This window comes from Anopheles bellator, chromosome 2, assembly GCF_943735745.2.
Source record: "Anopheles bellator chromosome 2, idAnoBellAS_SP24_06.2, whole genome shotgun sequence".
Lineage (NCBI taxonomy): Eukaryota > Metazoa > Arthropoda > Insecta > Diptera > Culicidae > Anopheles > Anopheles bellator.
In genome coordinates this window covers 36,358,972-36,381,416 of record NC_071286.1, presented here as the reverse complement: position 1 = coordinate 36,381,416, position 22,445 = coordinate 36,358,972, and the positions used below count along the sequence as shown (strand labels likewise).

The 22,445-nt window shown below is 46.1% G+C and overlaps 5 protein-coding genes across 7 annotated transcripts; 2 read left to right on the top strand and 3 right to left on the bottom strand.

The window, feature by feature from the left end:
- Positions 1 to 1,065: 1,065 nt before the first annotated feature.
- LOC131209527 (4-hydroxybenzoate polyprenyltransferase, mitochondrial) lies at positions 1,066 to 2,760 on the bottom strand. The gene is made up of 2 exons (XM_058202614.1): positions 1,447 to 2,760; positions 1,066 to 1,373 (listed from the first exon to the last, which is right to left on the bottom strand). The coding sequence occupies exons 1-2, from the start codon at positions 2,548 to 2,550 to the stop codon at positions 1,161 to 1,163; spliced, it is 1,317 nt and encodes a 438-aa protein (XP_058058597.1). The 5' UTR covers positions 2,551 to 2,760; the 3' UTR covers positions 1,066 to 1,160.
- A 321-nt stretch (positions 2,761 to 3,081) lies between these two features.
- Positions 3,082 to 5,162, top strand: LOC131212936 (guanine nucleotide-binding protein-like 3 homolog). The gene is made up of 2 exons (XM_058207027.1): positions 3,082 to 3,183; positions 3,245 to 5,162. The coding sequence occupies exons 1-2, from the start codon at positions 3,162 to 3,164 to the stop codon at positions 5,059 to 5,061; spliced, it is 1,839 nt and encodes a 612-aa protein (XP_058063010.1). The 5' UTR covers positions 3,082 to 3,161; the 3' UTR covers positions 5,062 to 5,162.
- Positions 5,147 to 7,070, bottom strand: LOC131212937 (uncharacterized). 2 transcript variants are annotated; one of them, XM_058207029.1, is made up of 3 exons: positions 6,991 to 7,070; positions 6,799 to 6,858; positions 5,147 to 6,729 (listed from the first exon to the last, which is right to left on the bottom strand). In XM_058207029.1, exons 2-3 carry the CDS (start codon positions 6,829 to 6,831, stop codon positions 5,674 to 5,676), a joined length of 1,089 nt encoding a protein of 362 aa, XP_058063012.1. In that variant the 5' UTR covers positions 6,832 to 6,858; positions 6,991 to 7,070; the 3' UTR covers positions 5,147 to 5,673. The 2 variants fall into 2 exon arrangements, with proteins under 2 accessions (XP_058063012.1, XP_058063011.1); XM_058207028.1 differs by having other exon boundaries at positions 6,799 to 7,068.
- Positions 7,071 to 7,425: 355 nt separating this feature from the next.
- LOC131209783 (aprataxin and PNK-like factor) lies at positions 7,426 to 9,465 on the top strand. Of its 2 annotated transcripts, none has more exons than XM_058202920.1 (3): positions 7,426 to 7,612; positions 7,687 to 8,470; positions 8,741 to 9,465. In XM_058202920.1, exons 1-3 carry the CDS (start codon positions 7,520 to 7,522, stop codon positions 8,971 to 8,973), a joined length of 1,110 nt encoding a protein of 369 aa, XP_058058903.1. In that variant the 5' UTR covers positions 7,426 to 7,519; the 3' UTR covers positions 8,974 to 9,465. The 2 variants fall into 2 exon arrangements, with proteins under 2 accessions (XP_058058903.1, XP_058058904.1); XM_058202921.1 differs by having other exon boundaries at positions 8,727 to 8,876.
- An 11,803-nt stretch (positions 9,466 to 21,268) lies between these two features.
- Positions 21,269 to 22,210, bottom strand: LOC131210966 (zinc finger protein 358). The gene is made up of 2 exons (XM_058204298.1): positions 21,631 to 22,210; positions 21,269 to 21,549 (listed from the first exon to the last, which is right to left on the bottom strand). The coding sequence occupies exons 1-2, from the start codon at positions 22,208 to 22,210 to the stop codon at positions 21,269 to 21,271; spliced, it is 861 nt and encodes a 286-aa protein (XP_058060281.1).
- Positions 22,211 to 22,445: the final 235 nt, after the last annotated feature.

The following is a 22,445-nucleotide window of genomic DNA, read 5'->3' as shown; positions in this document are numbered from 1 at the left end:
GTTGTGGTAAATCCGTTGTTGACTTGCACAACTCCTGCTACGCGGCACAGAAGCAGTGACAATGGCCGCCCGCGAACCCGACAAAATGCTCACGAAGTAATAACGCACGCACACGGAAGCACACGAACTCCAGCAACCTTTTTTCGGCCGCCGGGCGTATCCGGCACAGCTCCTCCGGGATTTTACGCCAACGGGTGCGGCGACGTCCCGACCGACCGGTTGCTGCTTCACGGAACTATCGTAATCGCTCCGCACCGGGCTCGCAAAGGGAATAAAACTGGCCACACGACACCATCACGGAAACCACACCGCGCGCCACACAGAAATCTACGAGAGAACAACAACCTGCACCGTGCGTGCGATAACGCGGATACGCACAGCCGGCCTTGGCAAACTGTCGGTAGAGCCTCCCGGGCACCTGAGCGACACAAAATTGAACAACTACTCGAGTCCCTGGTTAAACGGAGCCTGGGAGCTTGTGAAGTAAGCGCGAGCGCGCCCGCGCCCGCTGCCGGTGCAGCGATGTGCGTATGTGTGTGTCGGCTGAGACGTACGTATAGTGCCGCGACGGTGATCCGAGTGCGACGAAAAGCAAAACACTCTGTGCGACCGGAAGGTGACGCCACTACCGCGGAGACCGAGTATGAATGTTTTCCTTTGGCGAAACCAGCTCGCGGCCTAACTTTTGACGTTTCGCTTCGCACCCACACTACTAACCAACCAATCGCCCTTGCGCCCGGGGTGCAAAATTGTGTGCAAAACAATCGAAGTTGGCTGGACTTCTTCCATGCTGTTGTCCGCCGAGATCGATTTAATTCTTTGTCAACTGCCACTGTTACATCGTGTGATTTTTACAAAGGGTTTCCGAGAATTAGTAGTCACTGAAAATGGCAATGGATGATCCTGCTGCCGCGAATACTGTTGGAGCAATGGTTTGTTTACAAAATGATTCGACGAACAAAAATACACACCATCTCCAATATGCATGTGTGCGTTACGTGCACGTCTCATTGGAAGCCGCTTCGAATGGTTTCGGACGGATAGTGAACGACCCTCGAATTTGAACCGATTGCTGTACATTTCTTCTAATTGCGTTCTTTAAAACCACAACATAATACACGAAGAAAGTTAAAAAAAACTAGGAACACCTTGCAGCATATCTACACCGCAATATTTCTCGTACCAGCAACGGCGGCACCCAACGGGCCGGTGGTGGGCCCTCCGCTACTAATGGAACCCTTCGTTCGTTCGTCGACATTTCTTTTGTAAAGCGTGCCCAGTACGATGCCAACAAAAAGGATCAACCCCACTTGGTGGTTGGAAATAAATTTCGAGGCACAATCCGTCGGATTATGGATGTTTAGAGAGTGAACCTAGAAAATGGGATAAAACCAAACCGATTAGGAACGAGATGAACCCCTTTTGGTCAAACAACCAAAAACTCACCTGATGCGTTAGATGGGCCGCAATTAGCCCGATCGAGGTATAATATGGCCACGATTGATCGCACACTAGTCCGGCGGCCAGCAGATTCCCCATCATGGCCACGGTAAACCCGCTAAGCCACAGCTTCGTACTGTCCCCGAATCGCAGGGCCGTCGATTTGATGCCTATTAGCAGATCGTCCACCTTGTCCTGGTGTGCGTAGATTGTGTCGTACACGATTGTCCAGCACACGCCGGCTGCGTAAAGGGGCAAGCAGGCAGCCCAGTCGACCGAACCTTGCGTAGCGCTCCAGCCCAGCAGGGCACCCCAATTGAACGTGGCACCTAGCATCAACTGTGGCCAGTACGTGATGCGCTTCATCAGCGGGTAAACGATGATTAGACCTAACGAGCTAGCGCCCAGTACTATCGAGTACCAGTTAAGTTGCAGTAGAATCGTTAATCCAACGCCGAGCTGGCCGGCCAGAAACACGAACGCATCGAACTGTGAGATGTCCCCCGCAACCAGTGGTCGATTTTTCGTCCTTTCCACTTTGGCATCAATATCGCGATCCCACAGATCGTTGATGGTACAGCCGGCACCGCGCATCACGAACGCTCCTACGCCAAACAGGCCCAGCATCAATGGGTCGGGCCAGCAACCCGCCGGAGCACTCAATGCTATGCTCCAACCACACGGCCAAAATAGAAGCCACGAACCGATCGGTCGATCGATACGCATTAACCGTGCGTATGGGGAAATCTTTTGCCGCCAACTACCATTGCCGTCGCTGTTGCTATCCTTGGCGTTTTCTTGCCGGCTCACTCCGCGCTTACGACTATTATCACTTGCGACACCCCGGGCTCCGAGGATGCCGACCGTATTTGGTATCGTTTGCAGCCGGTACTCATGCTTTTGCCTGGTACTATAACTCGCGAGGTTTTGTCTTCGCTCGGCCAGCGGCCATACCGGCGAACGGGTCGCGTTGGGGCTTTTGGCGGGGCAACTCCATGGTATACACGGCGATCGTCGGAGATACGCTATGGTCACGGGGATTACGGTTTGGTCTTTGGTCCAACTAGGATGAGCGACAATATTGCCCTTCGACACCAACCCGCGTATCATTGCGTAGCTGTGTTGCTATTTGCGGGCTGTCCTTCGTGGTGCTCGCTATGATAGTTGGCCAAGTTGTTCCACACTGCCCCTCTCACATTATAGCCCGGAGTGTGCATCCAATTATTCAGCAGCCGGTCAAAGTGTCGCAGGGACGATCTACGAATATTTAAAGAATATCGAAACGAATATCTTGATTATTCAACATTCGCTTGTCACGATTCAGAAATCTCGGCGCCAGTTTGACAGTTGCGGAAATCACGTATTGACAGCATCGGTCCCAAAACTGACAGCACTTTTGCGATGCTTTTTTATTAACGCACTTTTTAACTTAACATTTTTCTCGAAATTAATAATAAAACCATCGTTCCAGGTGTTTGAGATCCACAGTGCCCGTGCCCCGCAAACCTAGAAAAGTAAATGAAACACTTCGTACCATGCAGCAAAAATGCTTTCAGTGTCTGGCATGTTATGTGTGCAGGGTTTAGTAACGAAGAAAAGAGGTGCCTCGTGGTGCAAATGTCAAAACATGCGGCTCCGGCCACGAACGATCACAGGGCGAAGAAAACGTGTTTCGTGCCGCTGGAATTCTTTCCTAGACAAAGAGCAAACAACGCAACCAAATGGCTCTGAAGGCATTAAAGTGTGAGTATTCTATGTGTTTACTGCCATTTCGAACGTAAAGATACATTGTGTTCTCTTGCAGGTCGTAAGTCGAAGCGTCAAAAGGCATCGCTCCGCTATAAGGTGATCAAGAAGATTGCCGACAGCAAGCGAAAGAGGGCCAAGGAGGCGAAAAAACTGCCGAAACTGAAGAGCAAAAAACAGAAGCTGATTCAGGTGCCGAACATATGCCCATTCAAAAAGGAAGTCCTGGAAGATGTGCAGCAATACAAACAGAAGCAGGAGGAGCTTCGATTGCAACAAAAGGAACTTCAAAAACAACAGCGTCATGAGGCGCTACGATCGCAAACGCTGCAATCGATGGTGGCCGAGGCCGAAAAGCGCACGGATCAATTCGGTGCGGACAACACCCAGCAGCAGGAGGAAGAACAGTACGCTAATGTAAACACTCAGGGCAAAGAACAGTCTCTGAAAGCATACTTCAAGGAGTTCAAGAAAGTTATCGATGCCGCTGACGTTATACTAGAAGTGGTGGATGCCCGCGATCCTCTCGGAACACGGTGCTTGGAGGTGGCCAAAATTGTGCGCGAAGCACCGGGTCAGAAGCGGTTGGTGCTCATACTCAACAAAGCCGACCTGGTACCACGTGACAACCTCGAACGCTGGATAAAATATCTGCGCCGTTCTGGGCCGGTCATTCCGTTCAAGGCCACGACTCAAGCGCAAAAAGCTAACATTGGTCAGAAAAAATTCAAAGCGGTGAAAAACTTCGACTCTTCACCTTGCATCGGCGCCGATCTGCTGAAAGAGCTGCTTGCCAACTACTGCCGCAGCGACAATCTTCGCACTTCGATACGTGTCGGCGTGGTCGGACTCCCAAATGTTGGTAAAAGTTCGCTCGTAAATTCATTGAAACGTAAGCGAGCTTGCATGGTAGGCGCCAAGCCAGGTGTTACAAAGCAAATGCAGGAGGTACAGATCGATTCGCACGTCAAACTGCTGGACAGCCCGGGCATTGTGTTTCAACGACCGAAAGATCAGGACCAAAACCGCTTCTTTGCCCTTCGTAACGCACAAAAAGTAACGGAAATTGGCGATCCGTTTCCCCTTGCAGAAGATATACTGAAGCGAGGCACGATGATGTACTTCTGCAAGCTGTACGATGTGAGCGAATTCCATTCGACCGATGAGTTTCTCGCAAAAAAAGCCATCCGTATGGGGGCTCTCGCCAAGAAGGGTGTGCCGGACGTACGAAAGGCTGCCCGCACGCTGATTGAAGACTGGAACAGTGGTAAAATCAAATACTGTACCCATCCGCCCGAGGACAGTACCGACGAGGTTCATCTGGACGCTCAGCTTGTAAATCCTGCCGACGCGAGCAGCGTACCAGAGTTTAATCTTGATCAGCTGGATGCCGTTGTCGCACAGCTCAGCGATCAATACGAAGCTAGCTTCACATTGAAGGGCAGCGATGCCATGGATGCGCAGCTTATAAAAAAGGAGGACATCCTAACCATGGAGATCGATACAGGTGGATCGGTAAACATGCACCTGTCGAAGGAAGATTATCGAAGTGGGGCGCTGAAACAGATGCTCTCAAATGAAGGCACCATCATTGAGCGTGACGATGGTTCGGCTGCAGCTAGTGGCGATGGTCGAAGCCGCAAGCGTAAGGTGAACGATTACGCTGAAGAAGAGAAACGCTTCCGGAAGGATCCGATGTTCAAGCTTGACGGTAATCAAACAACGAACCGAAACATGAAGCAGCAGCTCAAGAAACGCAAGAAGCAACAAAACAAACAAGAGCAACCGGCCAGCGGAACGAAGGAAGAGAAGGAGGATTACGATTTTGATAATGATTACGATATGAATGAAGAGATAGTGGAAGGTGCATCGTGAACTAGTATGTTTGTAGTGTGCATTATGGAGGTGTGAAGAAAAAGTGTTAACTCTATTTGAATTAACTAAATAAAAAAAGCTTTTGTTTTATTGCACTAAAAATGTAATATTTTGTCTGTGATATTTTGTGTTTTATCTTTAGATAGATATATATTTAGTACGCTATGGTATACGTGATAAGATAATCATTTTCTTGTGATGACTTCCAGCGTGTAAATTGGTGCTAAAATATTTATATTTTGCATAGATTACTGATGCTTGATCGAGTGGCACAAGATGTCTATTAGATTTGAGCCATTGTGTAAAAATAGGCAACGTCGCAAAATTGTGCAAAAATAGGCATTCGCATGCGCTTTTAATTGCGGCATCGAAATTTTCATACGCAGATTGGGCAATGGTCATGTTCAACATGTTCTCTAGATCCGCGAAATAGCACAACTTACTAGATATTTTTTCATTGCAGCTCTGTTACGTTCTTTTAGTCCGTATTCGCTCTATTTCCGGTTTTCGTTTTTTTTATTGCACTACTTTTGCAATTCACGCTCAACGGCAAATTTCCTCGGATTTCGAAGGTGGAAGGTTTTTCTTTTATCTGCGCAACGTTCAAAGATGTCAGATTCTTTGTTTGGCATTCCGTGATGACTCTTCCCGCTTGTGAACAACTGAATAGCTTTTCTTCGTGGGTAAGTTGTAACCGCTAGAACCTGTTCTTCCTTCATCGCGCAAGGTATTTTTATCTGAGGACCTATCCTCTCGGCACCCACTTCCCATCAATTTGTCAATCTGCGGCCCGATGGGCTCATATTCCTCGTTTTCAGACCCAAATAAGGTGCTTGCTCCTTTGGGTCTCTGTACAGAGTTCCGCTTTTGTTTTTCCTGTTCAAAAAGTCGATTTGTGGAGGTAGGAGTGTACGACACATTCATTGGTCGCTCTCCCGCATCTGGTGTGTACGGATCCGGTTCAGACCGGAAGTCCTGCAGTCTCCCAGTGTCGATTACTTTTGATGGTTTGTATGTGCACTTTGTTCCCGGTGGGTGGCCATTCAAGGTAACTGGAACGTACTCGGAGATCTGTGACACTGCATTCTTTTGTCGTCCTCGATGGACAGGTTCCGGACAGTACTCCTCAACCCTTGGGTATCGCTCAACGTTTGCGGAGGTTAGTGTGCTTGTTTCACAAGTTGGTGCTGCAGTTAGGCCATCGATTCCCTTTACCAATCGCTTGATCACCTTTTTGCGTTTGCGGTCATCACACTCGCTGAAAAGAGCTTGGCCTTGATCGCTAATCTCAACACAGATACTGATCTCGTGCAAAGAAGATGGCTCCTCCAAAGGGCTGTCTGTCAAATGGCTCCAAAGGGTATTTAACACATTGCGAAACTGTATATCTCGGAATTTGTACTTCATCTGCAGGTAGGGGAGTTCGGAACAGCGCACACGGTACTCTCGGTTCACCTCAAACTCCCGTTTGCCGTTATCCCGCTCGTGTTGGGGTAAATGCTTGCGGAAAACATCGAACAACTCCCGGTAAACGAACGATTGCCAAATGTCGCGCGTAAGATACTTATTCCGCGCGGGTATTAAATAATCTGCGTTGGGACCGGCATGTTTTGGGGCGAACGATAACGGCACAAGCACGATATCCGCCAGGATGTACCGTTTGCCAAACTGAAAGAATAGAATGTTACGAAAACCGGTATTAAAACTCAGTACGTCTAGGAACCATCTTCATGTTACCTTCAGCTTTTCAATTAAGTGAGAATCAGCCATCTAGTCTGAGAAGCTGGACTTTTTCATCTACAAATAACACAAATTTAAACAAAGTTGTGCCTTATCTCCTTCTGCAGATATTCTTTTCATTCGCTTCAAATGGCCTGCTTGATTGCCTGAAAAATGGATGCTCTCGTGTTGGCAACGGAGAAAACTCACAACGTGTTAAATTACTGCACGGTTTAGCCATGGAATCAATGGTTACAACACATTACACTACATTATCAAACAATGAAAACATTTATTTGTTTAAGGCACCAAACCAAAATACATTCATATGGTACACACATAAATAAAGCTCAACAGATTGACAGAAATGTTTGTTGTCGATGTTTTCTATTCCGGTTATACCGACAGATTCAAGGGGTTTAGCCTTTTTGAACGCACAATCGATGTCTTTCCACCACCCTAATGTTTACAAATGTTTCTGTCGCAAAAAATAAACGTATTTTTATCGCATAAATGAAACAATCATCTCCTAAACATTTTCAAATTATTTGTACGATGAAGTAAGCAATGATACGTCAAAGCAAACGGTGACGTTTGATATTTGACAGTCGAAAGTGCGCCTTGAATCATAACAGTGCGAGGGAACGAAAGCGGATTATTTGCGTAGTTTGAACATGAAAATTCCATCGACTATTTCACGAGTTTAGTTTACGGGAATTGTGCAACAATCTACCTGAAGATGGCTGAGCTTGTTCTTTACGATATCACCCATAGCAAAACCATTGCTGTGCCGGAAGATGATCAAAACTTTGGACGTCATCTTTTCTTTGAGGTAAGCGTTGATTCATGTACGTTCATGAAATTTCATGTTTTCTATCATGTGTTTTTATCTCATTCGACGAATAGTGCGACGATAAACACGTTTCGCGTCACCACGGGCTTATCAAATATGTTAAGGAGGGAGAGATAAGAACGATTTTCATCAAAGCACTACACCCAACCAATCACTTATATTACCGCCGCAACATTTCCGCCTCACTCCTCGAGCTGGCAAAAGACGAAAGCGTTTCGTTGAAAGTGGGCGACCAGTTCGGGCTTCTAGAAAAGTTCTTCTGGTACGAGGTGAAAGCAAAGGAAGATGGAATGAATGAGGAAAACACACAAACTGCGGAACCAGTCCGGATGAACAACAACGATGCAACTACGCGAACTTCGACAACCAAACGCAAGCCCGATGAACTTCTTGGTAGCTCTGAAGAAGCAGGGAGCAGCAAACGGAATCGGGCGAACAGTGAGGATCAATTGCCTTGTTCCTCAACGTCGTCAGATGTAACAGAACCCGTGGCTGCCAACGAAAGTCTCCCACAAAGTATAAAAACTGAACCAGCTTCGCCCACGTCAACGGTATCTGTAAAGCCTGATCCCGATGCCGCGGTTGATACTAAAGATGGTATCCTCAAACCAACTCCTGCACTACCGGATACCACACTGCGGCCATCGTGTGATTATGGTATACGTTGCTATCGTGGTGGCAGGGATCATCGTGATCAGTATGCACATCCGGGTGATCGTGACTATCGCAGACCATACTTTCCGCCGGCACCGCCGGATGCACCATTCTGTCCCTATGGTCCCAGGTGTTACAGAAGAAACCCGCAGCATTTTGTCGACTTTCAACACCTCCATCCGAGTAAGTATCTTCCAGTAGTTACAAAGGACATAAATAGTTCTTCGCAATGTACGCCTAACCGACGATCGGAAAGAAAGAAAGTTTTACCTGAAAAATACAAGGATTTTTTAATGAAGTAGTTTGGTGGGATTACAGATTGTTGTTTACTAACCTTAAACAACTTAAAACATATTCTAATTGTTGTATAACATGTAGTTTGTCAAATAAACGTTGTTCCTTAAAAAGCTGCTACATAGTCTGTTCTGATTCTGCACAGATATATATTTTTAGGTATCAACACTCCGGGAACTGCACAAGATCCGGCAGCTACTAATCGACAGCGTACTGCTGCAAGGTATTTCGGGGTTGGAGGCAGCCCATTGTCTGATGAGGAAGAAGAGGAAGAAGACGACGAATCAATGTTCGATTTCGGTGGCTCCTCGTCGGACGAGTACATGCCAGGATCGACCCACGATGATGACGAATGGGAATCCAACAGTAACGACAGCCTGGTTGAAGAGTGAAATAAATTGCAGGCGATTGTTTGAAAGTACAAATAACACTAATGAATGCAAAACTTGGGCCATAGTTAATAAATTGTTGTGCGGATCTTTCGATGCTCTCAAGGTAACGAATCTCTATTTGATCGCCCTAAGTCATCGCATTTTTCTGTTTTCTTTTTAGTTAATTTCTTTTTAGTATAATTTAAAGCACAACCCATTTTTTTATTATTTACATTTATTTTGGTTTTTTACATCACACGGTTTTATACAGTAGAAACAACGGACAGACACTCAATTTGAGCAGTTTCGAGGTCAATAACGTATGCGAAAATTTGGCAGATATCCGCCCGCAGGACCGCACCACTTGCCTTATAGACTCTTTCTGTTCGTGGGCAGGGTGTGGTTAACAGATTGAACAGCACACCCCGTACACTGATTAGTAGAGTGTTATCTCGATATTTCGATAATGATATCTCGATAATGGTTTGTGTCCCTGGGCGATGGCCTTTTACCGGGGCCTTTTACGCTAGGTTTTACGCTGTGTGTGGCCCTTGCTTAACAAGTTTGTATTTAATTATTTTTATATAAGACGAATATGTATAAGAGTTTATATATAAGACGAAATAAAACATTTTGGTTGCTATAAACATCAAAATTTTGTATTGTTTCTTACATCACTACTCGTTCCAATTAGTTAAGCCGTGGATGATACAACGTATTTATTACTTCGATTAACGCCAATAAACTAGAGCGTTGCCTTTGGACAACGATTGTGCTAATTACAGACCCAAGTTTGATTCCTTATTTTTCCTTAATAATTAATTTCCTTATTATTTTGTGACGTGCCTACTTCCTTTGCACATCCTTCCGAAATTTCCCTACAGTAGGAGAACACGGTGCTATTTCTTCGCGAACTTTTTAACCGAATTATGAGTATTTCGCCCGTGTTTTGGTAATTTTATGCGAGAAACAATGTTTTTTGATTGCATATAGAATCTGGATGATAATTTTGAAACCATTGTTATACTTTGGGCCTTATGCTGTAATATTTTTGATAAAATTTACCATAATGGAAATTGTTCAATCGCTAGAATCGATAGGTCTAATTTATTGGGTCAATGATTCTAAGAATAGATACATTTTAGAGTTATACTCTTTTAAATAACATATATATTTTTACAGAAAGCCTATCACAGGATAGGCCTACTGCGAGGAGAGATAATCCTTTTTGCAGCACGTTGGAACTGTTCATTAGGCGCGCTAGTTGGATAAGGAAATCTTCCACCTGGATGGGCATCAGGACCACACCTGCAGAAGATAGCCCCTAAATGCCTAAAGCTTGGGTAAATGGCCTTTTCCGCTCAATGAGCACTTCTGGAAGGATCATTTCTATTATTAATTTTGATAAATTAACGTCAAATAATGTCACTTGCTTCGACAGAGACGCTTGGATTGATGGAGAAAAGGCCCAACAAAAACAACTAAGCCCAACTCGATCAAGCCGGAAGGATGCGTTGCGAACAAAATTTGGCCACCATGAGTGTACGGAAAACGGAAAGGTCGACAAAAGTCACAAAAGAAGTAGGCAATCGAAGCGGAACTATTTAACATGATTTGCTTGCCCTTTTACTTCCAGCATAAGTCAAGCAGTTGATACTACAATTGCCATAGGAAGCTGCGAAGGTAACGATGATTGAAAGAGATGTGTTTGACACAACAACAGTACAACAAACATTGAGGTTACGCACATCTACGGAAGTGAGATCAATTGTGTGACGAAGAAAAAAGCCCAATCTCACAAATTGGACTCACAGCTGACGGTAAGGTAAGCGGAAGTAAGCCGGAGCACCCGGGATAATAAAGGTCAGCCTTCGAAGGAGAGGAGTGGGACGCCGAAAAAGGACGATGCCACGGCATTCCGCCGTTCAAACACAGGATCAGACCGAGCCCCCCGGTGGGCAACTGGATTTTACCGGACGGAAGAATGGTGCCACCTTCCGTGTTTGTTTGTCCTTGAGCTGACCGGAAGACATTGTTCTTCCTGCCTTTAAACGGCTCTGGGGTGGGCTCTTCGAAGTTTTCAAATGACGAATCATTTACGCAGACGGAAGCGTATCAATTATGGCACAATTTTGTAACCATTACTTTGCCTGTGGTCTTTCACTGCTTCGCCCCAGCCCTAGTGGATAATTAAAACATCAAATCCTTCTTCATCGTCGCGTCCCTATGTTCTTCGCAGGAACCGTCTGGGCTTACGGCCAGAGTTCACGGTGCCATGCAGTCTGCGGTGGTACCCTAGAGAGTTGCGAAACTTGGTCGATCGTCCTGGCGAAAACAATGCCGATACGTCTTGTCCGTGTCTGCACGATCCGTACATTCGGTGTCCCACCAAGTTGTCCTTTTACCTAGAGTCCCTGTACCTTAGAGGACCAAAGGTAAACGTTGTGGCATACCTATGTAATAATAGGTGAAAGTAGAGATCAGCGAAGAAAGATCAACCGTGTTCGATATCGAGAAGAATTATGGCACTTTCCCATTGGGGCCAAATTTATGTTGGCCCGACGTTTTGGCACGGAATCTTTCGCCCTCGCTTTTGTTGTTGAATTACCTCATCAAAACGGTGTTATACTGCTATCGCGTCCGTTCGATTGGCTCTGGTGTCCCACGCAAAAAAGCAATCACTTTTGTTTGTTATGATGGGTTCGCTCAGTGGAGGGAAAGCACAAAGGAAGACGCACTGGACACAAAAAGGCCAGAGATCGATCATGTTACGGAACGTCGTACACAGCCGGATGATCCTTATCTGCCTTCGACAGGATCGGGTCCTGTCCGCGGCGAGTTGGTTTATCCAAGCGCTGTCTGCTTGGGTGGTGTGCTGGCACCTAGTTTTTGTCCTTAACCCGACTCCACCATTGACCGGCCCGGGGTGTCTTCGTTTGGGTGAAATTAACCACACGGCCCGGTGCTTTCTTCTGCCAACAACTGCGCCGCCGTTAATTGCATCAATTTACGGACCTCATGCAGCACTGGCGAACCAACGAGAACTGGTAAAGCTTTTAACAAAGCTATTTTGCGCTATTGTAAGATTTTAATTTCTCTGAAACGTAACACCAGCGCGCAAAGGACACACGGTGCCTACGCGGTGTCCTTGATAATGGCGTGGGTTCGTGGAACCAATCAGCAGACCCTCGCACGAAACCCTGTCCCGTCTTGCGATTGCGGGTCGAAAAGTCCTCGATGACGTTACCCCCTCGGTTGAGTAGGAGTGGTCCTTTCTGATGTGAAGACAACTTCAATCAATTTTTTTTCTTTTCGTTTGATACTACAACGAACGAATCGTTCAAATTCTACCAGGTGGCCCTCCAGGACGCAGAACGGGAAAATTTGTCATACGGCTGTGATGAAGGTCTGCTGCATCGCATCACCCGTTGTAGTGGGAGAAAGTAACCCAACGGTATCGCTGGAACAGCATCCTTACACAACAACATCGCACGTGTTCCGTGTTTGATGTTGTGCATCGTTCGTCCTTTCGATTATTTTGATATTGATTTGTATGCTCTGTTGGTTCGACTTTTCGCTAAACTGTTTGTGCGGAGCGCTATTGAACAAGGTTTCGAAACAGGGCAATGTGGCACAGGAAAATTATGCTTATTTTATTTCCTTTCGTAACCAAATCACTACATCGTAAAACGTGTTAACTCAATATCAGCGAATTCATTTGGACTTTTTTGACTGGCGGTATCAGTCACTCTCTTACTTACTTTCACGATTCATGATAAAAAATCAACTTTGAGCTTAAAGTGATTTAACTATTACTTAATTGTGGAAATTCGTTCCTTAAAACGACGTCAACGTGTTAATTGTGTAAAGATGCGTGGATTACAAGTGAAACAGTAAATATTAAGCCATACCAGTATAAAAGTACCCGTGAATTTTATTGCATTCTTTATATTTCTGCCAATGCTTTGATTGCTCGAATGCTTTGGTTTTATTAAAGAAGAGATCATTTGAAAAATAGAGCTCCAGGTTTTAAATGTTATGAACAAAGCTAATTCAATTAAGGATATCCTAATTAATCAATTGCGATAAAAGTTAAATAAGGAAAAAACAGGAAAAAAATTACAGTAAAAATAAATTCGCCGTCCTAGTAGAGTTTCACTTTTGACGCTTGTGGTTATAAATTAGGTGAACATAACACGCAGCAGCGTTTAGTTTAATTTCAACTTCAAATTTCAATATCAAAGATTTATCTTTTCCTGGTTGTCCGATCCCTAAAGAAATCGATGTGTTGGGCAGACTAGTATGCAGATTTCAGAGAATAGCCGTTACTTAAATATTCAACCATGTGGTCATGCAAAATTAAATAAATAAATGATGTTTTCAGAAAAATGTTTTATGTGCAAAAGTCACTTACAATGAAGCCAAAGAAGCAGAAAAATAAATAAAACGGATAAGATAACGCATATGGACTTACTCTTATTTGTCCCATTTCCATTCCATAGCAGAGCGTATTGGATTAAAAATATTAAGATGTACATGTGACAAAAGTTAATTTAGTGAAGGTGCAAAATGTGCGCGAAAAAGAACCGGAAGGAACAGTCATTCACGTTATCTTCAGTATCAGTATTCAGTATCGGTATCATAGAAAGCATAAGTACTGACAGTGTCTGATCAATTAATTGAGCCAACTAGCAGCATCAATCCAGGGAAAGAGCACACCTTCGTTCCCCAAGGAATAAAGATTGCATAGATCATAAAATTGAAAGATAATTTTAGTTCTGCTAGAATTCAGAATTGTTAGAATCGTTTCAAGAATTGTTGCACTATGTATCGAACTTCTTTTGTATATTTGGTTTTATATCGTGACACTTTCTCCAGTGAAAGACTTTTATGTTTTCATATCTGCTGCAAGAAATGCGACAAATTTTCTCGCACGATTCAATATAACGAGACTACGCACTGTCGCCTTCGGAAGCGACCCGACGATGGGCGATCCCGATGCAAAACGCGGTGCAGTTTCCGGTCTGACGTAAGTGATGGCGCGCTACTTTATGGACGCGTCATTCCATCATCTGCGGACACAAAAAAGGACATATAATAAGATAAATACACACGCCGCTGAAAGGAGGATAAAGCGGGGATAACACGATTAGAAAATCCAACAATCGCAATATATCATCTTGGAACGGCGTGCGCCCCGCCGGGGCCGGGCCAATTGAATATTCGCCTCTCGAAGGCCGAACCCCTCCACGGCAAGGGCCTCCATAACCATTTGTTGGCCTTTCCACGCTGTTTTTCCACGCGTGTTCTACGTCCCAACCCACGGGGCCGGCAGATAAGTTCCCGACCATCCCGTCGTATCGGAGAGATCGGGTCTATAGGGTTTCTGCGTTCCCCTTGCGCCGCCAGGGCGATGTGGTCAAACCCGCACCACAACTCCTCGATCACGTCCATTAGGCCTGCGGTGCGTGCGACAATTTGCGACAACGGGTGAGCGAATAAGTGCAACTCTGCCATTTTGGGTTCCGCAGCCATCCTTCCATCCGTGCGCTGACAAACCACACACCGCACGCACCGGAACCCCTCGATTGCGGACTCCCTCCTCCGAGTAGCGGTCCCTTCTAGCCCTACACACTCATACACCGGCACGTATCGTGAGCATTTGCTTATTATTTATTAGATCGAATCACAAGCTGCTGGAGAGCGACAGAGAGGCACCGAGATATTGGCACCGTTGGAAGTAGGTGCCGCCGCGAGGGTACCGCAGGAGTCATGGTCGTCCGATAAGGACATTCTCGAGGGGGAAACCGCGAGGGACAAGCGCGGCAGTAGAGCTAGTAACTTGAAGCCACGAAGCGTCGACGAGTGTTTGTGGTGGGCCGTTTGCGTGATGTCGCACCAACTGTCGGCGGAAAATGGCGTGCGCGTATGTGGCCGGCTCCTGCCAGGAGGTTGTGTGTGGCAGGACGAACTCCCGAGGGGTGCAACAATAGCCGAGAGCAGAACAGCAACCGGGCGCAGCATCCGTCGATGGCCACCGCTGCCACGGCGCGATCATCTTGGGCAACTTCCACATTTCTCGTCCTTAAACGATGGGAGATTCAATCGAAGGCCCCCGGTCCATTACGCCGGTCGCTACAATTGCCAGCAATGTCCTGCATATTTTCCACTTACATCGCTCAACCCTATCCACGGTCGAACCCTCACCGAGGACCGGCTCGGTTTTTCCGCCGACTGTCGATGGCCCTCCCGTTGGCCCAGCGAACCCATTGGGCGTTTTGGATGCGCTCGTTGTGTCCAAAGGGCCGTGTCCCGCGGGCTTGTGACACGCGGAAAAGGGATAACTGGGAACTAAAGATGGCACTCGGCCGCCTCAGGGTACAATAATGGGAGGAAGAACAAAAAACACGTCAGCTAAATTGAATTTACAACCCCTCGGCACCACCGATTGACGGCGCTCGAGCCTCGTTATGGCCCCCTTCGGGCCGTAAAGGCCTCCGACAGTCCCGCAGCCGAAGGGCGATAAGGCAACCGGTGGCCGTTAACAGACAATTTAGCGTTGGGTCCCGGCAGTTGCTGGTTGATATCTCGTAACTCGAGCGTGATTGTTTCTTTTACGCTGTCATCGTCGTCGTCGTCCTTTAGCTATGGGATGCGTCCCGACACTAGTGGTCAATGCCACAGTCATCGCACCAATGATTGGAATTACAATCGAAAATTCCTCAGTTTAGCGAGATTGGGACACAATATGCTACGATTAAAATCTGTCACATTTCTGGCCTTGAAACGGCAATTTAAAATGGCCCAGGGCAGATTGAATCCCCGTACTAATGTACCGCGAGTGCGATAAACAATTGGTGTAACGATCAAGGTAAACGTCGATTTATAGCTAATCGTTTCAAAGCGAATGTTTATTGGCCAATAGCAAATTGTAACATCAAAGCTGACCATTACTATTCGCAGGTGTGTGATACAATTCAGCCCAAAATAATAACATTTAACGAAAATGCAATGACTTTTTTTTAAATGTATTTGTTAATTGAAAATTGTTTTAAAATTTTATTGTTTCAAATCAATTCTCATGGGCAATCAATCATTTGCTTCATGCTTCAATGATGGTTAATAAATTTGGTTGCATAAATTTTTGAGTTTTTGAAGATTGATTTTGCTGTTATTAAAAAAATCACGATGAATTTCGAGTTGCAGTTGGGCGTTTTAATTTTCTATGGCATTAGAATCCGATAATTTTTATGTTTCTTTATTCTTTTCTTTTGGTTCGTTTTTGTGAGGCAGATCTTTAATATCAAACTTTTCGTAATCGTAACGAGAAATTTTTATCGAAGTAAATCAATATATGCAATATCGTTGAAAATTGCATTTTTGGAAAGACAATTTCTTTACATTTAATTTAAAAAAATGTTCGATACATTTTGAAAATATTTTTTGCATTTTTTTTCAATCGCATTTAGTGCAGTTTTAAGTTACTTCCAAATAAGATAAATTTATTTTAGATAGCGAGGAACCACTTAGCTAATTCCGTTGAAGGATACTAATTACTAATTACTAAATAAATCATGCAACGATAAAATTTACCTATTTCGATTCCAATTTTTCTGCCTAGTAAACGTGACCTAAACTGATTTAAGCTGACGACTCATTTAACGTCTTTCCAATCAAAATCTACGTTGACGACTTATCGACATAATGCGCTTGCTCAGTGTCCAATTATCCATGGTCATGATAGGAGAGGTCTAGGAAACTATCCTCATAGAACTATTTTTTAAATTATTGCTATCGCTGGCTGGAATATTCGGTTCTTGGCTCGGTTAAAAAGTCCTGCGATACGATGTAACAATTAGCTAACCTACACTAATCACGTTAAGCGTATCTTCTAAACCTGCCCCTTACATAGGGCGTAGAACCGTCGCCTGAAAGATGACACAATGTTTCCCAATAAATCACCAACCCAAAACGCATACGTTCTCCCACGCGATACATCTTCAATTCCGACAATGAACGACTAGGTGAAGAAACAGAAAAGAAGAACATTAATTGGTTCAGGCGTGCGAACGAAATCGAGATCAGTTTCCCTCTGAATGAACTGAAGGTGTTGGGCAAAACGTTCCCAGACTTGCGTCTGCCGACTCTGTGGATCCGTTCGGACCGAAGGAACGATGAATGAAACCGCAAACTCCCTTCGATTGACTCGAATTTTGTCAATCGGAATCAGTTTTCCCGAAATACCTCTGCTCTGCTCGTTGGGAGAAGAAAGTGCCACGTACGTAGCGGGTTACCTGACCAAGCCTGTTACCTTTCTCCGGCAAGGCTGGAAGGATTCAAATGATAATCAGCCCCGGACCGTCGATTGACCTACATCGATCGACGGTTTCGCACGATCTCGTCCCCGGGGCACGGCCTGATCGTGGTCGCTGTGTCCACCGTGGCAAGTGTACAAATTTACCGCACGGGTCCAGGGCTTCCGCCCACCCTGGAAGACATCACGGGACCGACGACGACGACGACGCACTGTCTGGGCCGGGTCTTCATGTCCTTTTCTTCTGTGCCCATTCATGCTGCCATTGAGCGGGGTCTCTGTGGGCCTTCCCTCTGCCTCTCTGTCTCGTGGTTGACCGTTTTCGGCTTTTTGTTGTCCGAAGTTCTTATTCATTTTTTAACACCCATTCATTCATAAGTTCGGACACTGGCCACCAGCAAGTTGAGGTGCCAACCTTTCCTTTTTTTTGTTTAGTCCTTTTGGGCCTTCTCCACGTGTCTCCGCACTACCTGTGCGCTCGCTCGTCTGCTCTGGTGCTCTTCAGAGCTGGGCCAGGGGGTGCGTTCGCTGGACACCCTTCCGGAGGGACAAATTTTTCCTTTCTGCCTCTCGCCCCGGTCCACTTCAAGACGTAAGTAGCCGTCCCCGGTCCACCCGCCGGTGGACGCTCGGTGGGTTAGGAATGTGCCCGGGACTCATAAGTAACCGAATTAATGGCCATAAATAAAAGTCAACGTTTACAGGAGTCGAACAGATTAGCTCAGTGACAGCGAGTGTAGGTGGTGCGGCATGGAGCGAGCTAGAGGTACTGTGATCCACACGGGTCCGGAACAGGGATAGAGCTATCGGATGAAGGTTGCCTCTCGATGGGAATCCCCTGGTGTGACTCGCTGTCAACCCACTACCGATCAAGACCAATATGTTCCTGGCTGGCCTGGCTCCCTCTGTCTCTCTCTATGTCTCTTTTTTTCGTTCCATTTCGGGCAACTGCAACAGAGCTTAATATTTTCCCACCTCCAGGCGGGATCCTGGAAACCTAGTGCAGAGAGATAGAGAGAGAGAGAGAGTGAAGAAACGGCTACAAAATGGGATAATAGGATTCCGAATGATAATAAAAAGGCGTGCAGGATCCGTTTCTTTTATGTCCAGGCTCGGTTACAGTTTCTCGATAGCCAGCGAGAAGTCCGTTTTTTTTTCGGTCGCCCAAACAAAGACACAACTCGACAGGTCCTGCTGAGCCGAACGGAGCCGGTCCGTCGAAGCCTACGAAGTGAAGTGATGATTATTTTACGACGACATCGTCACGGTTACAGGTAGCCGCGGGGCGAAACGGCGAAAAGCCACATTGGCCGCCCCAGGGTCACACATTGGTCACACTGATCCGCAACCAGAAATCCCGACTCGGTGAAAGTCATAAATTCATCGGAAAGCACTTCGCTGCTGGGCCGTGTGTTTTCGCACATTCGCTACCTCCTGACGCTGTGTGTGTTAGTAAAATTGAGATCTCATCACGGTTTGTGGGACAGGACAGCCCTAGCCCTGCCGGCACCTTTAACAAGCCGTCAGCATTTGAATCGCTAATTTTACGCTACACCGGTCGGATACGTTAACGCATTTTCCACGCAAAATGGCAAGGAATGCAATGCAAAAGCGACATAATTATGTTCTAATGAGTCTTCTGGCCTGTCACTGCAACGATTACTGGCTACTGTATTTCACTGTTGGAAGAATAAGAAAGGAATCCACATTTGAAACCAACGGTGATCCGTTGATGCTCTGTTGGGTTTAAGGACTTGTGCAGTCAAATTGATTAGGTTTTTGGCATTTTTGCAAATCATTGGTTTCTCAAGAACTGTTTACAATAGATTTTGGCATGATCAACGCAATGAAGAAGAAAATTTTTCTTTAAAAAGTATTTCTTTGATGAAATCTGCACACCCCATATGCTTTGCGATCGCAGCACATTGTAAATGGCCTAATAAGGAAATCCTGACATCAAACAAAGGTTTGCTCTGTGTTGGGTGGGGAATTAGACGGGAATCCTTCAACGAGAGGTGCCAAAACAAGACGATACGAAGAAATCAGACTCCTTCTGACAATTCATTTGTTTGAAAGAAGCAATCGAAAAGGAGAGTCCACAATTTTGCAACAACAAAGAACTGGTAACATTAGATCACAAACATTTTCCAGGAGTCTTAACAAATTGACAAAACTGGGACATTTCACCGTCTGATTACTACTTATTTCGGGCGCTGCTAAACTCTCTGAGCTGCCCAAAATTAACCGATCGAAGTGCCTCTAAAAATTCCTTGGCTAAGTTTTTCACCAATCAAGCCAGAAAGAGCATCTCCGTTGGAACGAAGAAGCTGTACAAAAAATATTAAAAGATCATACACAAAAAATGACTATTTGTACATATCAGGAACTTGGTTTGTTTGTACTTGGTACGAATTGGATTTAATTAAAAAATATGTTTGTTCAAAAAATCAGCAACAAACCTCGAGCCTTGTTATGTGACCCGATAGTGAGCGACTAAATGAAGAAAAAAGTACCAACGTAAAAGTTCTCAATTTAAATCATTTGTGACTATGACAAACATTTGTATCGAATATCAATTGGAACCATTAATTAAAATTTGATTTTTGCGAAACCTAGCAGAAAATAAAACTCCATTTTATTTACGGAATAAAAGCTAGTATTTTCAGCATACTCAGCGTTCATGATTGTTACAAAAAAAACTTTAGAGCAGACCATCATCGTGGTATGGCATGATAGGATAGATAACGTCCTAGGCAATTCATATTTTCGAACTTTGTCTTATCAAAAGGCTACGTTGCACTTCGTGACTTACTCGCGATAAAGTCAATCCTCAAAACTGTCCAAATCTTTTTTGACTGATTTGGCATCATATAAGTTCTATTTACTCCCAACAGACCGAAAGACCGCCACGGAGATATGTTTTATTTGATTTATTTAAATAGTAGAATGACTTTACTGAAAAGAGTTCTAGGTCCTCTTTGAAAATTCTGCAAAATTGATCGATTGCTCATATCTGGAGCACCTCAAGTCCATTATCTTACCCGACAAAAAGGACCTAGCAATAGCCTTCGGGTATGATAGTCCGGAAGTTCAATGTCCATGTCGTCTAATGAATCAATTCTCGGCGTCCAATACTAGTCACATTGTTAGGAACACAAAAAACACTCGCGAATATCAGTGGCCCATAGGCTCGAAGAAGATTCAAGAGCACCAAGCTATCTTGATTGATAAAACCAAGCATGGCCAGTTCATCAGTTCCATCGTCCAGATGTGGCCACGACAACTTGAAATTTGAAAAGTGCATCTAGACCACGGATAATACCACCGGGAACACTAGATTTACTTTTTTATTGTTTTTTTTTTAATCTTAGAAAAATGGACTGGGCCGCATTTTTTTGATATCCTTTTTTAAATCTTAGAAGAACGCGATGCGATTTTGATGCGATCGAAACAATAAAGCCATTGAGCTCGAATTGCATGGCTTACTTCAAGAGCTGGAAACGTTTTCATTAGTGTATTTCGGTTCAGTCGGTAGGCTTACTTATTGTCGGGCCTCCCTTTTTGGCCACTTTGGCCTGATGCTGCAGCGGCATTAGTGCGGAGGACAATCGTCGACGTGACGATTCGATGGGTTTGCTTTCGGAAGAACTGAATATCAATTCTTCTTTCAATAAACGGTACTGGTACTGGTGAAAAATCCCGTTCGAAAGAATGCGTCGCAGGACCAGTTCGCTCACGAAACCGTAACCATAGAAACACAGTTGCACTCTTTCGTATTCTTGTTTGGTGTATTTTCTCGTCGATACTGTATAAACAATTTATAAAACTCTCTACAGACTACTGTACAAAACTGTATGTTGCTTCTAAAAATATGCGACACCCCACCACGCGGTTGGGTGGCGATTGCTCTCTATCACGACGCAGCTTGCGCACTCTTGAGGTCCTGCGGAACGATCACTGGACTGGGCAACCCTAGTCAGGCATGCTCGTCGGGCGGGGGGCTCAGTACCCGAAGACGTGCGTGGCGTACATGGGCATCAGCATGGCGGCGGCGGCAGCGGCAGCGGCAGCCGACGCCGGCATTAACCCGTAGGTGTACCGCTCCTGCGGCATGTGCGTCTTGGTGTGCTTCTTCAGGTGATCCCGGCGGCCAAACTTCTTCCCGCACGTCTGACAGGCGTACGGCCGGATGCCGCTGTGGATGCGCTTGTGGCGCGTTAGCTCCTCGTTGCGGGTGAACGTTTTGCCGCAGCTCGACTCGTCACACTTGTACGGACGCTCTCCTGTTTGGGTGGACACAACGGCGGTTATTAGTACCACTTCGACACTTTTCGTCTCCCGTCGGAGGAGTCGCGAATACCTACCAGTGTGGATGCGGACGTGACCCTTCAGCTGGCCGTTGTTGGAGAACGCCACGTCACAGTGGGGACACTTGAACTTCTTCGGGCGCTGCTTCCGGCTGGCCAGCAGCTTCGCCTTCGCGTCCTCGCTCAGCACCCGCAGATACTCCTGCTCCATCTGGTCGTACGTGAAGGCGAGTGGATCGAGGGGCGGACAGCCGGCCCCGAATGGTCCGATGGCCGTCGGACCGGAGTGCAACTGGCGGGCCGCCGGATGTTCGCCAAGATGTTGCTGCTGCTGGTAGTAGTACTGGTAGTACGTGGCAATGTCCGGCGAAGGATACTGCACGGAGGTTGGGTCCACGCCCGGGCTGCTCTTGACGCGCAATTTCACCGGGCTGGGGTAATCCATCGGTTCCGATTTGATCGTGCTTTGCTCACTGTCACTGTCACTGGCACAGAACGACTCATCGCCGTCCACTCGATCGTCCGGTCGGTGCGCGTCCTCGGCACGATCCCTTGGCTCCGGCTTCGGTTCCCGGCCGTCCCACGGGCGGAACAGGCGCGAGTAGGTTTGCGGCGGGGCAATCGTTTTGGTCGACATCCTGTTCTGGGCGCACTGGTTTGTACCGGACTTGGAAAATCTTCTCCAACGCTCTCCTGTGTCTTCCCGCTTGGCGTGCCGTGCGCAGACTGAGGTAACGTCGCCGGCGGATCGACATATTTAATCGAAAACCCTGCCAGGACCAACCCGGGCGACGGAAGGAGATGCGAGATGCTGTGTGTGCGAAGGGCACGGAACCAGTGCGAGAAGGGATGGTTTCCCGTTTCGTTGTTCT

Coding starts and splice junctions, on each gene's coding strand:
- LOC131209527 (XM_058202614.1), bottom strand. CDS start 2,550: ATGATACGCGGGTTGGTGTCGAAGGGCAATATTGTCGCTCATCCTAGT. Junction 1,374..1,446: donor CGGCCCATCTAACGCATCAG/GTGAGTTTTTGG, acceptor CCCATTTTCTAG/GTTCACTCTCTAAACATCCA.
- LOC131210966 (XM_058204298.1), bottom strand. CDS start 22,210: ATGTCGACCAAAACGATTGCCCCGCCGCAAACCTACTCGCGCCTGTTC. Junction 21,550..21,630: donor TCACGTCCGCATCCACACTG/GTAGGTATTCGC, acceptor CCACCCAAACAG/GAGAGCGTCCGTACAAGTGT.
- LOC131209783 (XM_058202920.1), top strand. CDS start 7,520: ATGGCTGAGCTTGTTCTTTACGATATCACCCATAGCAAAACCATTGCT. Junction 7,613..7,686: donor GACGTCATCTTTTCTTTGAG/GTAAGCGTTGAT, acceptor TTCGACGAATAG/TGCGACGATAAACACGTTTC. Junction 8,471..8,740: donor CTTTCAACACCTCCATCCGA/GTAAGTATCTTC, acceptor ATATATTTTTAG/GTATCAACACTCCGGGAACT.
- LOC131212936 (XM_058207027.1), top strand. CDS start 3,162: ATGGCTCTGAAGGCATTAAAGT. Junction 3,184..3,244: donor GGCTCTGAAGGCATTAAAGT/GTGAGTATTCTA, acceptor GTTCTCTTGCAG/GTCGTAAGTCGAAGCGTCAA.
- LOC131212937 (XM_058207029.1), bottom strand. CDS start 6,831: ATGGCTGATTCTCACTTAATTGAAAAGCTGAAG. Junction 6,730..6,798: donor ACTTAATTGAAAAGCTGAAG/GTAACATGAAGA, acceptor CTATTCTTTCAG/TTTGGCAAACGGTACATCCT.